Raw genomic sequence first — 13,773 nt, 5'->3', positions numbered from 1 at the left:
AGCAGATTAGCATCGATTCCACTGTCAGCAGGGTGCATCTGGGGACGGGTTTACAGCCTGGCCTATAAAAAGGACAGAAGGCAACATTAACAAAAAAAGTTATCCAAAATTCTACAGTCCTAACGCCATGACATTTCTCCTCGCAGGCTTCCTGTGAGATACTGTCTTTCACCACAAAACGAGGAGAGTACATGCGACTATTTTTACAAGTCGGATGATTTTTTTTTATATTCCTTAAAGGTCTAAAATGGCATTGATTTTCCCACAGTGCAGACAGAGGTAAATAAATACACACGAGCCTTTTATTCAGGTCATTGTTTTTAACGCGCTGCCTTCAATTACATAGTGTTATAGACCCGACGGGATCGTTTTTCAGCCCGAGGAACCAATTAGTGCCTCATCAAACATAGGTTCCTTTTACATTTCGAATGTAACGCATGTTAAATGGTGGCCTATATGGAGATGGATGGAACTAAACGATTCTGAAAAGGCTGCGGTCGCAGGAATAAGACCACGCCACTGCACCGACCTCCAGGAACCATAAAATGAAGATATCCAGTAAACACAGTCCACAGATGGCAAAGCGTTTGACCTCAGTGCCTCACACATTGGTACTTCTGCCGGAACAAACACTTCAGTTTCTGCGTGACAGACACCGTTAACTTCCGTGGCACCAAAAATACCCTGGGGGGGGGGGCCCGATACCTGCTGCCCGCGGTGACGAGACCATCACTCGCTCAACGGGAGCTGTGCTGCTGAGGCAGTTATTACCGTTGTCTCCAGTTGCTCACTCAGAGACGCTCCTTTTTTTTTTAGAGCAGACACCGCGTGATTCTCTCCAGTTCACTGCGTGTGGCCGTGCTCAGGTGTGGAGGGAGCGTGATGAGGAAGAGGAGGGAGCGTGACGAGGGAGAGAGCAAAACGTAACGAGTGTAAGGAACGACAGAGGTGTCCGGTTTTTGCAAAGAGACGTTCAAATTATTAAATAGGACATAATAAAGATCAATAATTCAAATAGACATACAGATCATTTCATGCAATCTGTGTTTGTGATCTACATGCTCGTTGGCTGCATGCACAGTTTCCCTCCTTCTTAAAACCACCAGCACACTGTAAATGCATTTATGTAGCGTCTCCAGAAAAATGCAGGAATTCCGGAGTCGCAGTCTAAATGGCTGAGAAGATTAATCTCGTGTTAGCTCTTACTAATTGTCGTTTAAATCTTCATGGAATATGAAGCAGAATGGCAGTAGATACAGGAATATTGTCCGTCCTGGGAACGCCACCCACAAGTTCATCATGCCCCCCTCCCTCCCCTTCCCGTTCGTACTGGGGACACGTTCGCAATCATTATGCTTGGCATTGTGTTATCGTTGCAGAACTGCCTTGAGAATAATTTTCTGCATAAAATAAAAGCACGACTTGCTGTGGAGCGGCGAGCTGATGCATCACAGCCTGGCGCTATTCTGGTCAGGTGGACCGATCTGAGTTTCAGGATAATCAGCAACAGGACGGGCTGAAGTCCCAGCCCCCCCCCCGCATGGGGAATTTGGCGTCCCACAGCAATAGGAAATGATTACAGTTCCTTTTGTCTGATCTGATCGCCCTTGATGGAGATCAGGACTCGGTCACACAGTTGGGGGCCAGGACGCATGGTGGGGCCATGACATGACCGTGCGTTTAAAACTATGGGGAATCTCCCCCCCACCCCCAGCCCCCCAGGCTCAGTCTCCACTAATCCCCATAAGAAAGAAAAGCCAGATGGTTGGGAACAACTGCCGCAGGATCCGAGATGAACACACGGAGATGCCTGGAGTTCCTGTCGTGGTTCTGCACTTGTTTCGGGTTACCGATGTGAGGCCCACGGGGATTCGGACCGCCAGGGCCCGGCAGGCAGGCGGCTGGCCCGGCCAGGGGTCGAGTTACTGCTTTGCACCTTGGTGCCAGGGACGGACAGCCGACCTTCTGACTCGTGGAGTATCCGCTGTCAGAGTAGCGCTACCCTAAGTGGCGTCAGAACACCATCTTAGCCAGGACAGGTAGGAAAGGTACTTCACCTCTAATCTCTAACTCTCCCTCCCCAGGATTACTATGCCGTCTCTGACCATGTCTGGGGGAGCAGGCATACACTCCGAGCACACCTTCACAACAAATACCCCCATTTACCATGTATGGAGTTCCTACACTCGCCCTCAATCTGTACAGGGGTCCTTAACTAAGAGCCCAAGTCTCTAAGATGAACACTGACAGATTGGGGCAGGGGCTCAGGGAATTCAACATATCTGTTGCTTAATTCCTAGATACAACATCACCAGATGAGAGCAGGACAACAGGGGTGTGGTTGCAAAGCAAAATGGGGGATTGAATCTATGAAGTTATTATGGCTTGTGCAGTAACAGCTCTACAGGAAGGGACTCTGGGCTGCACTGAGGTCCAAATTGAGCATTTCAGTGCTCACAGGACACTGGATCTCTAAAGACAAAACCACTGCACCCTCATGGGTTCTCTGGGGAGAAAAGGAGGAAGTGAAGGCATTCTGGGTAAAGTGATGCAAGGCGCACTTCACTCTAGGCAGACAAATCAAGTTGTGCAACATGATAAAATGAGACATTCGACGTTTAATTTTACAGTGCTTCAGGGACAGATCAGAGGGAATTGCACTTGGCTGGTGAAAAGTTCCACGTTTTCAAACCATAAACTACTCCACTTTATGCCTTAAAAACTAATTCCTTATGCGCAGTCTGCTAACTTTGCCTATTTTAAATGACTCTCCTGTTCATTCCCGAGCTGCATGCATTGACCGATCTATTAAACCCATTATAAAAAAAACACTACAGCGCATGGGAAGGGTACAGGCAAACCAGTACAAGTGCATGTAAATTATGTCATGAGAAACCTGTAGAGAAAAACACCACAGTTTCACATTTGGCACAATTGTAATTGCCCCCCCCCCCCAAAATCACGATCTGTAACAGGGCAGTATTTTCACACTTGGGACTTCTGACTTGCAAAATACAAATAGCAAACATGAGTTGTGCAACAGCAACTAACCGAGAGCCAAAGTAACCAAAAATAACAAACAACAAACAAGACATTAGAGGACCGTAGGAATGTAGAGATGGTGTCCACTTACCCAGAAGATGAGGTTGAAGAGGAACATCATGTATTTTAAGCAGCAGAGGCAGCCTCGAGCCATGTCCAACTTCTTGAATTCTAGAAGAAACACAAAGGAAAGGTCCAGGTAAAACACCAGGTATTTGCTCCCCTTGGCTGCTGCCTGCTTCTCGTCGGCCTTGTCTGCGGGGGCTGCGGTGCCGGCGGCAGTGGCGGTGTCCCGCCGGTTCGTGGAGCCGTAGAAGGCGCCGGCGGTGAAGCCGCGGCCTCCGAATGGCCGGCCCGAGGAGGATGCTCTGGCGAAATCCGAGTCCCGACTGTCCACAGAGGGGCTGCGGTGGATGGCAGACTCCTCGCTACTTGATTTCTCCATGCTGGGGGGTGGCCGTTGCTGCTTGGGGCCCAGACGTGGCCCAGACCATGTCTCTGAACGCAGGTGGACTGGTGCTGGAAAGTCACCTCCGCTGTCCCCCTTCCCTTACTGGCTGTCGGCTACTCGGTTTGCTCGCGACTCTCCAGCAAAGTTTCGGTGTGGCGCTCCCTTACGGAGGGGAGACGCACATGTGCCCCCCGTGCGACACGCTCTTGCACGCTCACAGCCCTCGCTCACGGCTCCACGTCCGGCAGTAGCTGTCTAACGGCGCGGTAATCAGTCCTCATGCTTCCCCGTCAGGTGAGTAAGCGTGGCATTAAAGACCCCCATCCAGGGCCTCCGGCTCGATTCTGCCCCCCTAAGTAACTTTTATCCTTCGCTCCTCTCCCGCTCCACCACCAGTGATCCCCAGCTGCCCCTCTCTCTCGTCTAGGGGAGCTGGGAGTTCCCACAGCTTTTAACTTTCCTGACGCTCTCCTCTCTCACCACCTGTGAATAGTGTCCTCCTCATACCAGTGCAAGCGCTTCTCCGTCCCTGGTGCATACGCTCTCTCTCTCTCTCTCTCTCTCTCTCTCTCTCTCTCGCTCGCTCGCTCCCTCCCTCCCTCTCTTTCTCCTCCCCTTCTATGCTCAGCTGTTCTGACCCGGTATCTGTCTGCGTGGCTCCTGCATAAAGATACTCCGCTAACAGCTCCACCGCGGCACCGGCCCCCTATCTCTCCACTCTCTCTCCCCGACTGCGCCTCTCCTCCTCCATGCAGCCCCCTTTTTCCTGCTCTAAATGAGAACACGGGAGGGGTATGGGGTAGCCAATCAGGGTGCCTGCTCGTGGGGCATGGCTCCTCCCACCTTCATTTAATAAGCTTGTTAGTACTCTGCCTATCCAAGTTTAGGGCTTTCATCTATGCTACGGTCCATGCATGGGGATGCCGGGGAGGACGACAGGGAATTAAAAAGAAGGAATTAAAATTGAAAATCTTCAGACGACAGGAAGCTCAGCTGAGCATAAGGGTTTGTGCGTGTGTATGTGTGTGTGTGTTTGTGCGTGTGTGTGTGTGTGTGTTTGTGCGTGTGTGTGTTTGTGCGTGTGTGTGTGTGTTTGTGTGTGTGTTTGTGCGTGTGTGTGTGTGTGTGTGTGTGTGTTTGTGCGTGTGTGTGTGTGTTTGTGCGTGTGTGTGTGTGTGTGTGTGTGTGTGTGTGTGTGTGTGTGTGTGTGTGTGTGTGAGAGAGAGAGAGAGAGAAGCTAACATTTTAATAACGAAGCAGAGCTTCTGCTCTCAGCGTGAAGATGAGCTTCAACCGGACTTTTGACACAGGGACTGTGACACTGCCTGTCAGTCACCGTGCCGGGGGAGGGTAACGTCTCGACAGGGCTGCGTGGGCACAGAGGCGGTCAGCTCCAGCGCTGCCCGAAAAGCACCCCCCCCACCCCCCACCCATCCCTACTGTCAAAATCACATGATCTGCTGCTCGTCTACAATGCTGTGGAGCCACACTGAGCACCAGCCCCGCAGCTGCAGTCTGCAGAGCCCGTTTTGCCACACAAGTATCATTTTAGATTATCGTCAACTACTATTCCAGACCACGGACACAGTGTTTGATTTCAGCCATTTAAATGGCATAAAAATTTTAGGATGCAAACTGAAATAAGGCCATATAAACTGCACCTGGCTGTTTAATGTTCTGTGGCTACATATTGAATTAATAACCATCACTGCCAGCCCTTCCATGTATGGTAGTGGAATTAAAATTAACATAACACCAGTAACATAGACGTTCACACTGGGAAATGCTGTTCAACGGGGCACCTACAGATAGCTGGGCTTTGCAGTGTGTATTAAAACACACACAGAAAAGAGATGATAAATTAGGTAGAGAAGAGGGGAGTATCGATAGACTCGTCACCGTTTTTGGTGATGCATCTTGGGGACAAGTGCTGTCAAAGCTGATCTGAGCTGCCCCGTCCACAGCAGACACGTGTGCCTGCACTTAATATCCGCTACTTTACTGGAAGGCGGATCTCAAACACTCAACGGTCACATCTTGACACGATCCCTAGCCTTTGAAATGATAACGCTGTAAACACTACAGCGTGTGTAAAGAGGGAGGATCGTCAGAATGCGCATATCTCAGTTGGTATTAAAAAAAATGGCACTAAAAAAAAATGACACATTAAACTTCGCCTCTCGCCATTCGCCACTCAATCTCCAGAAGCATCGAGCAGGACGACGGGACAAAGCGGTCTCTTGGAACTTCCCGAAACAGACGAACATGATGTTAATTCCTTGGCAGCACTGTTATCAGAGAAAAGTAAACCTGTTAGCTGAATGGTCTTAAGGTTAATCCACTAACCAGCCCGGTTTGCACATACTCTCTAGCTGATTTCCCTCTGGGTTTGTCCCCAGAGTCACCCTTAAGCAGCCGTTAACGGCTCGGAAGAAGTTTTGTGATTCATTGGGTGACAGGAGCAGATTACAATTAGTGGGCCAGACTCATATATGATTAGCATGGATGGAAACTGTAATCTATGCTATTGTCTGTTAATGGGCCAAAGGCTTCAACGCATCAATCGCAGGTAAAATGTAATGGGGAAAGTATCAGTTATTGATTCCATAAGGTCATAATGTTTGATGGACTGACTATATTTGCACATTAGGAAGCCCCCTCCCTTCACCCCCACCCCCACCCCATAAGGAGGAAGAACAGGTCAGGGATCGATGCGTGCCACTCATCAAATCAGGGATCCGTCACACATCCCCATTATGGCTTCTTCTTGTACCATCCTGACCACCCCCCCCCCACTTCACATTCAGGCAATCGCTAATTTTAATCACAAGTCTGGCATATTCATCATGTTGACGTGGAATAAATCCCAACAAACAATAAATCCCCACCACGATATACTTTGCCGGATGATTCTGCAAAAGTTCACTGCACACCTCAAGAGAAAACATTAGCCAACCTTGAGTCCCCGCAGTATTCAAAGATACAATACTACGCCATACGCCACTCCAACACTGCAAAGTGTACCAGGGCTCCCCTGTCCCAGGTTAAATGGGGAGGGACAACATTCCAGAGCTTGCAGACTAGAAGACCAATGCAGGCCTGACTGTGTGAATTAGCCAGAGTGTGTTGAAGGCTGCATAGACACTGAAGGAATTCATCACAATTTTTGATGAAAAAGCTACTGCCTTGGATTTTCCAAAGACTCTGAAACTGTGAAAAATTAAACATTCAGGTCATGTGTATAAGGAACACGGTGTGCGATGTGAGATTACAAAGGAGGATTACAGCTGTTCTGAGATGAGTTAGGCTCTGATCGCGGAACAAATCCAGAAGAACACACCTGAAATGCAAACCTTTATCATTCCAGCATGGTGACAGAGCTCCTGTCGGTCACAGACCCTCTGAATCCTTCAGAAAAACAGCAGAAAATCCTTCAGTTACTCCTCTGAAGACATGAGATTGGGAGCAGGAAAGGATTGAGATGTTTCTATTACACTATTAGGACTTGCATCCTGCAAACCTAAAAAACATGCAGCTGAGAAAAACATGCCACAGGAGAAGCGCAGAGAACCATGTTTACAATCAGTGCAATGAGTCCAGGGTCATGGAGGCAAGAAAAGAACCAAAAGCACCAAAAGTCAGCATGTAAAGGTATAAGCTAGCCGGCTGTAATACCACGGAGAGCTTCAGAGCCCTGAATCCCAGGCTCAGACCATCAATGTTCATGCTGTCTGTTGTCCTCAGAAGCAGCTCTGCGTGCTGCCTGGCTGGGAGATGAAGCTCGGCTTGCATGGAAAGAAGTGACCATTTTTTCCGCTGGTTGCCAAACCTCAAACCCCAGGCAGGAAGCCAAGGCAGCTCGGAAAGGCCAGGGACACTGAGCGGCTCCTGAAGATTCATGAGAACCTTGACCACAGCTTGACCTCAAGGCCTGGGTACATGCTCTCCATATGAGGCTACAGGATTCAGACCAAGGACAGGTTAAGCCTCTTTGGTATCCACCAGCTTGCTGCAGAACCTTCTACCTGCAGTAGATCCTATTAAATTCCCTGCATTTTAAGCAGCCAGCATCATTTTGACTTGAAGTTCGAAGTACAGGTGGGAGGGCAGGAAAAACGAAAACCGCTCTAAATGTCAGCCGGTCCTTAATGGTGGTGGAATTCTGGGAATGGGAAAAGGCCGAGGAGCAAAGAGAATCAATAAAGCCACACCACTCACTTATGGGCCAAACCTGATTACTCTGCATCCAGCAGATGGCCAGGACATGTCACCTGTACCGGGCAGGCTAACTACTTAAGTGATGCTAATATGATTTGATTTTCTCTGCGATAACCTGCCCCTTCCCCCACAGTAGCTGACGTTCAGCTAATTCCTGTCACAGGCAGCAGAGTCGCTTCTCCTTGGTGACACGCAGAGACGATAAGGAGGCCGTCTGGGATGGCAGAAGTAAATTTAGAATTTATGGGAATGTACAACTGAATGACTAGAGTATCTGTAAATGCTTGCAGGGACGTGGGAGAGAGTTCAGCATTCCATTTGGTGCGTTCTGACATCCTCTGTGAATAGAACCTTCTATCATTTTGTAAAATAAGATTTATGGGTGGTGATAATCAATGGCATAAATGGCAGTAATTTGCTTCACACTTCCAAGGGTTGTGGGTTAAAATCTCACTTGCAGTCTGCGTGTTTGGGCCTTGCAGTCTGCGCGTTTGGGCCTTGCATGTTATCTGTGGTTTCCTGTCGGGGCCCTGACTTCTTCCCACAGTCCAAAGACATGTAGTAAGCCTAATTAGCATCTATGCACATTTCCAACAATGTATGATTGTGTACGAGTGGGATCTGCGATGGACTAGCATCCCATCCAGTCTGTATCCTGCCCTGTACCCAATACTACCTAGAACCAGGTACCTCCCACAGCACTGACTAGAATAACTTAAATAATCTACACCTGAGATCATAAAAGTAGATATTTCCCAAATTACCTTAGGATGGGACCATCGGGCGACCAACATATGCTGGGATACAAAACATCATCTGCCATCACAAAAGGTATGTGACACAGAGTCCTTTCGGTCATAGATGGCACAGACTCTGGACCATCCAATACCGGACCATGCACATGAACCCGTGACAGACCGGCACAGGAAAGACCCAGTGAAAGCAGAAAGAATGGGTGTCAAAAAGAATCAAAGACATCGGTTTTTACACCAAGAAACCATTTCGTTCCCTAAGACATTCAGCTGAGGTGAATTTAAAATTTTGCATAATGACAGATGAATGAGTCATAAATAAAGATGATTAATCTTGTCCTGTGCTTATCCTGAAAATATTGAAACATATTTTGCAACACTCTTTGAAAAGTAAATTAAAAAGTCACAGGATAATCACTAATCCATGGCTTTTCAAGTATTCAAGAAAGTCAAAATCCATTGTTATGAAAAGCATGACATGTTGGATGTGTATGGTGACATACCATAATGTGTCACACTATATGGTAAAAACTACATTTTTAAAAGCACACACACACACACACACACACACACAGAGCTATAGCTAGTGGAGCCAGCAGGAATTTCCAAAGTGTCTTTCATCAATGACTAACACCATATCAAGCAAGAGCTAAAGACCAGGAATTAACTTGACTAGCGGCTACAAGAGCTACAGAGGGATCCTCCTTCCATTGCTGCCCCCATACACTTTGAGTTACTTACCATATGCTTTTATACACCATATGTATCTACTTATACAGCAGTTTAGGTTAAATACTGCTGAACGATATCAGTGCAGAGCACCTGCTGTGACTTGCTTTGAACCCGGAAACCTTGGGATTATGACTGTGCATCTTCCACCCTCTGCGCTCACACCTTGGGCTGCGTGAAATAAGTGAAGCGCCTCCATTCTAAGTGAAGGAACCACCGGATTCCTCAGCTATGCTCCTCTTTCCGTGCCTTTGTCACGATACGCATACCGGAAAAAGACCAAACCGAATAAACACCACCAGCTAAAGTTAGCGGGCAGCGTACAGTTACTCACCCCCGAGAATGGGGGGCCTTCTACTTATTTTCGGAACAGAGGTCAAGAGACCACAAAGCTGAGTGCGGCTTGCAGTCCGCCGCAATGCCGGTAAGCAAAAATCGCTTCGCTCTGGTAAGACGCGTCTTCCTTCCCTCGGAATCAATATGAGAAATGTTCTGAGATGTGACTTTGACGTCGGTCGATTTCCTGCCTTGGAGGAATGAGGTTATATCAGCATTCTGGCCCCAACCAAACAGCGCCACAACCCCCCCCCCCGCCCCCCGGTAATGCTCCCATGGCGCCGAGCAGGCAATATGATAGATCTTTAAGCCTCCCCACTGCGCCCCGGAGAAACAGGGCACGGGACTTGGCAAGGCACAGGTATAGAAATACACCCAGGACTTATGGGAACACGGCTATGGATTGGGGGTAGGTGTGTGCGTGTGTGTGTGTGTGTGGGGGGGGGGGTTATTAAACAGAATGTAACAGAGCCTGTGGGATTCTGCTATCGTTTTCAGTATGACACCGGGGGCCACGGATACAGCCAAGTCTGCGGTAGGAGTGCAGGCCCTGGAAGAGTCTTCGAAAGGGGATCAGCCACAACTGGAATGGAAGATGGTGTCCCTCACACGCCACCATACGCATCGTCCCGCGAATGTCCCTGAACTTCCAAGGCAAAGAATGGATAGAACTGCAGCTGCGCCGTTACCTTGGCCTTCCCTACAGCCCCCCTCCTCACAGCTGAACCCTACGGCTGCTTCCCACCAGACATGACTTGGCGGATTCTGTTAGCGCCACCCATCACACGCTCGTGTCACACGCTCGTGTCACACGCTCGGTGCCGCGGAGGACCCAGGCTTCTCTAGCTCCTTGATAAAAATGTAAGTATTTGGGTCAGAGCGAGATACTGAGAAATGCGGCCAGGAAATTTCAAATCAGCTACAGTTTTTCGTTACCTCTTTTGTATTTAAAGCAGGCAGGTTGTGGTAAGGCAGCTGCACAGAGCCGTGGCGTCTCACTCCACGGAAGGTTCCGGAAATATAAACATCGACTAATCAGAGGAACAGGCCCTCCAGGCCCTCAGCACCAAAAGCAAGTCCAATGTGCTGTGAATGATGGTCCGAGCACTAGCCTATGGCACGTGTGCCACCGTGACCCCATATAGCTGTGGTACTGACAAGCTCATCAAGGTGTTGACAGTTGCCAAAGACGCCCCCAGCACCCCCCACCCCTGAGCCATGGGGTGTGGGACCCCAGAGGGAGAGAGAAAAGGCAGCACAGCCTGGCCACGTGGCAGACTATGGCTACAGCGCTGGCGAACGTTGAGGCTGGATAACAGCCAACGAGCAGGACGGTCATGTGACCATCGCTGCTAAACTAGACAACAACCAACAAAGACTATGGCTGACATGACTGGGACCTTGTGAATACGGGCCTGAAGTGAGTATCTAAGTTAAGGAGTTTCCACACAGGAATCCCCACAAGAGTCTGTTAACGTCTAGCATTAGCTAAAGCTCTGCTACATTGAGGACAGGACACTGGTCTCTCAGAAGCTTTGAGGAAACAGTCTAAGGAATGGGGCAGACAACCCAAATGGTAGGAAGTCCAAGCGCCACAATATTTGGTAAACAACATATTGAGTCACCATGCTGGTTGTATACCCAGAAAGGGATTCGCTAGGAGATGGGAAAGACATTGGCCCTTAGGCGCCTGAAAGCACCAGCACACATGATAAGGTTTACTTTCATCCCATGGGGAAATTTGTGCACGAATTGCAATAAACACACAATAACTAATTAATCCCACCCCCCTCAGTTACAACCCACAGACATATTGAAGACGAATGAATATTGTAATATGCAAATTAATATCAAGATGATTATCCCCAGGGCCTGAGAGTTTTCCTTGGGGAGCGCCACCTAGTGTTAATGATCACACCGCAAATTTTATTTTGTGGATAAAAACAGAGAGCATACCAATTAACCAATATACGTTCAGATGTTGCTAAACAACATTTATAAGAAGGCAATTCTCTTTGGGGGATTAACTCAAATGAGGTCTGGCTACCCATAATTAGCAGAGTCGTTCCAGCGCAGCTGCCCGTTCCTGATTCCGCGGGAGTCCTCAGAGCGTGAGGCCACAAAGTAATGCAGCCGGCAGAAACAGAATACGCTCCGTTTCCACGGGAACGCCGGGAGCGGATCGAGATTCCAGGTGGAGCCCCTGCAAGACCTCACCCACGTGCGAGTGGACGCCTCGGTCACCAGAGAAGAACTGCGAGGTTCTAATCAGACATTATTCCCCGGCAGGCATGCCAGCCCCTCGCTGGTCTTCCAAGCTCCTCCAGTCTTGTGTCATGAGAACCAGCCCCCCCACCCCCCCAAATTGAAGCCCCTATGTTTGATGAAAAAAACACACGTCCAAGAAAGTCAAATCGCAGACTTTTGCTCATCTGACTTTAATACCGGCCTCAAATTTAACCCCAGAGAGAAGCAGGATGACATTAGGGACCCTCCCCCATCAAAACACACACACACACACACACACACACACACAAGCACCACTGCAATTCTGCAGGTTAAAATCTTCCTCGACCCTGGTGGAGGGGGTGTTATAAGACCCCTCACCTATAAAGTCTCCATCCCTTATAAGGTTTCACTTTTTGTGGTTAAAAACCCAGCTTCCTCGCTACAGGAAATGACACCCAACCTGCATCCAGGGTGCAGTATATTAGGAAAAGCATCCAGCCAGTCTTCCCCCCCGCCGCTGGGCCGGACAGCAGGCGCACCACGCACTCCTCTGGCCAAACGCGTCCGCGCCCATGCGAGCCGACACTCAGGCCTCGGCTCGCTCCCGCGCGCTGCCTCCTGCTGGCCAAACGCGTCCGCGCCCATGCCAGCCGACACTCAGGCCTCGGCTCGCTCCCGCGCGCTGCCTCCTGCTGGCCAAATGCGTCCGTGCCCATGCGAGCCGACACTCAGGCCTCGGATAGCTCCCGCGCGCTGCCTCCTGCTGGCCAAACGCGTCCGCGCCCATGCCAGCCGACACTCAGGCCTCGGCTCGCTCCCGCGCGCTGCCTCCTGCTGGCCAAACGCGTCCGCGCCCATGCGAGCCGACACTCAGGCCTCGGATAGCTCCCGCGCGCTGCCTCCTGCTGGCCAAACGCGTCCGCGCCCATGCGAGCCGACAGTCAGGCCTCGGCTCGCTCCCGCGCGCTGCCTCCTGCTGGCCAAACGCGTCCGCGCCCATGCGAGCCGACAGTCAGGCCTCGGCTCGCTCCCGCGCGCTGCCTCCTGCTGGCCAAAACGAAAGTCACTCATGTAGCTTCCTTTATTCTTTGAAATATGGTGTCTTTCATTAGCTATTCACCATTTCTATTGTTCCTCCATAATAGCATATCTAGCACATTTTCCACAGGATCAACAGTAAAGCCTCCAAAGAATATTTTATATAAGACTATAATGCTGCTGTAAATGGGGGGTGGGGGGTGGGGGGAAAGGCAGAAATCTTGGACCTTTATGAAAAAATAAGGCACACACACACACACACACACACAGTTGGTCTACCTATCTAAATGGGGACCATCCATTCATTTCTATGGTAAAAACCCTAATCCCAATCACGACACCCTAACCCTACCCATCCCTAACCTTAACCATAAGCAACCAACCAAAATACAAGACTTTTGGCACATTTACTTTTTTGATTGCATTCACAGATTTTTATAAAATTGAGGTTATCCAAATGGGGACCTGAAGATGTGTCCCCAAAACTAAGGAAGTTTCAAGTTTTACCGCACTTTGGGGACAAATGTGATCTATGCAAACCCACACACACACACACACACACACACACACAAACACGCACGCACACACTTTTGGGGGAAAAAAAATCTTACTTAAACCGATAAAAAAAAAAAAAGGATAAAAAAGACTCAGAACCCCCATGACCAGTCGCCGTGGCTTCCGAGATCCTGGCCAACTGCGGGGAATGACGGTTCCGCCCGAAGGAAGCTCACCGCAAGGCCCTGGGACCAAACAGCCTTTTAATATTCAGCACGGCACATCTCATTAAACCGGCATATTTTTAGTGCCTGCGATGACGGAGCGCTGATCAGCATTCCAGCAACCACAACAAGGAGAGAGCGGCCTCTCCACTTGCTCTCAGCCAGCTCTGTGACCCCGGGGGGGGGGGGGGGGGGCGTGAGGTGGGGTAGCGGGGGGCATGATGTCACCCTGAGCCTCTACGGGCGCCGGCCCGGACTT

General features: G+C 49.7%; 1 protein-coding gene across 3 annotated transcripts in view; it reads right to left on the bottom strand.

Moving 5' to 3' along the window:
* LOC111833304 (tetraspanin-9-like) overlaps positions 1–13,773 on the bottom strand; it is a 94,682-nt gene that overhangs the window by 39,073 nt on the left and 41,836 nt on the right. For 2 of the 3 annotated variants that reach the window (XM_023791465.2, XM_023791466.2), the window contains one exon: positions 3,134–3,213. In XM_023791465.2, coding sequence (XP_023647233.1) covers positions 3,134–3,196 — 63 coding nt within the window. In that variant the 5' untranslated portion in view covers positions 3,197–3,213. Of the gene's footprint in view, positions 1–3,133; positions 4,252–13,773 lie in introns of those variants that run through there. The other variant, XM_023791464.2, reaches the window with a different exon arrangement.

Source organism: Paramormyrops kingsleyae, chromosome 1 (genome assembly GCF_048594095.1).
Source record: "Paramormyrops kingsleyae isolate MSU_618 chromosome 1, PKINGS_0.4, whole genome shotgun sequence".
Lineage (NCBI taxonomy): Eukaryota > Metazoa > Chordata > Actinopteri > Osteoglossiformes > Mormyridae > Paramormyrops > Paramormyrops kingsleyae.
Note: the sequence above shows the minus strand (reverse complement) of the source record. Positions and strands in the feature narration are given on the sequence as shown.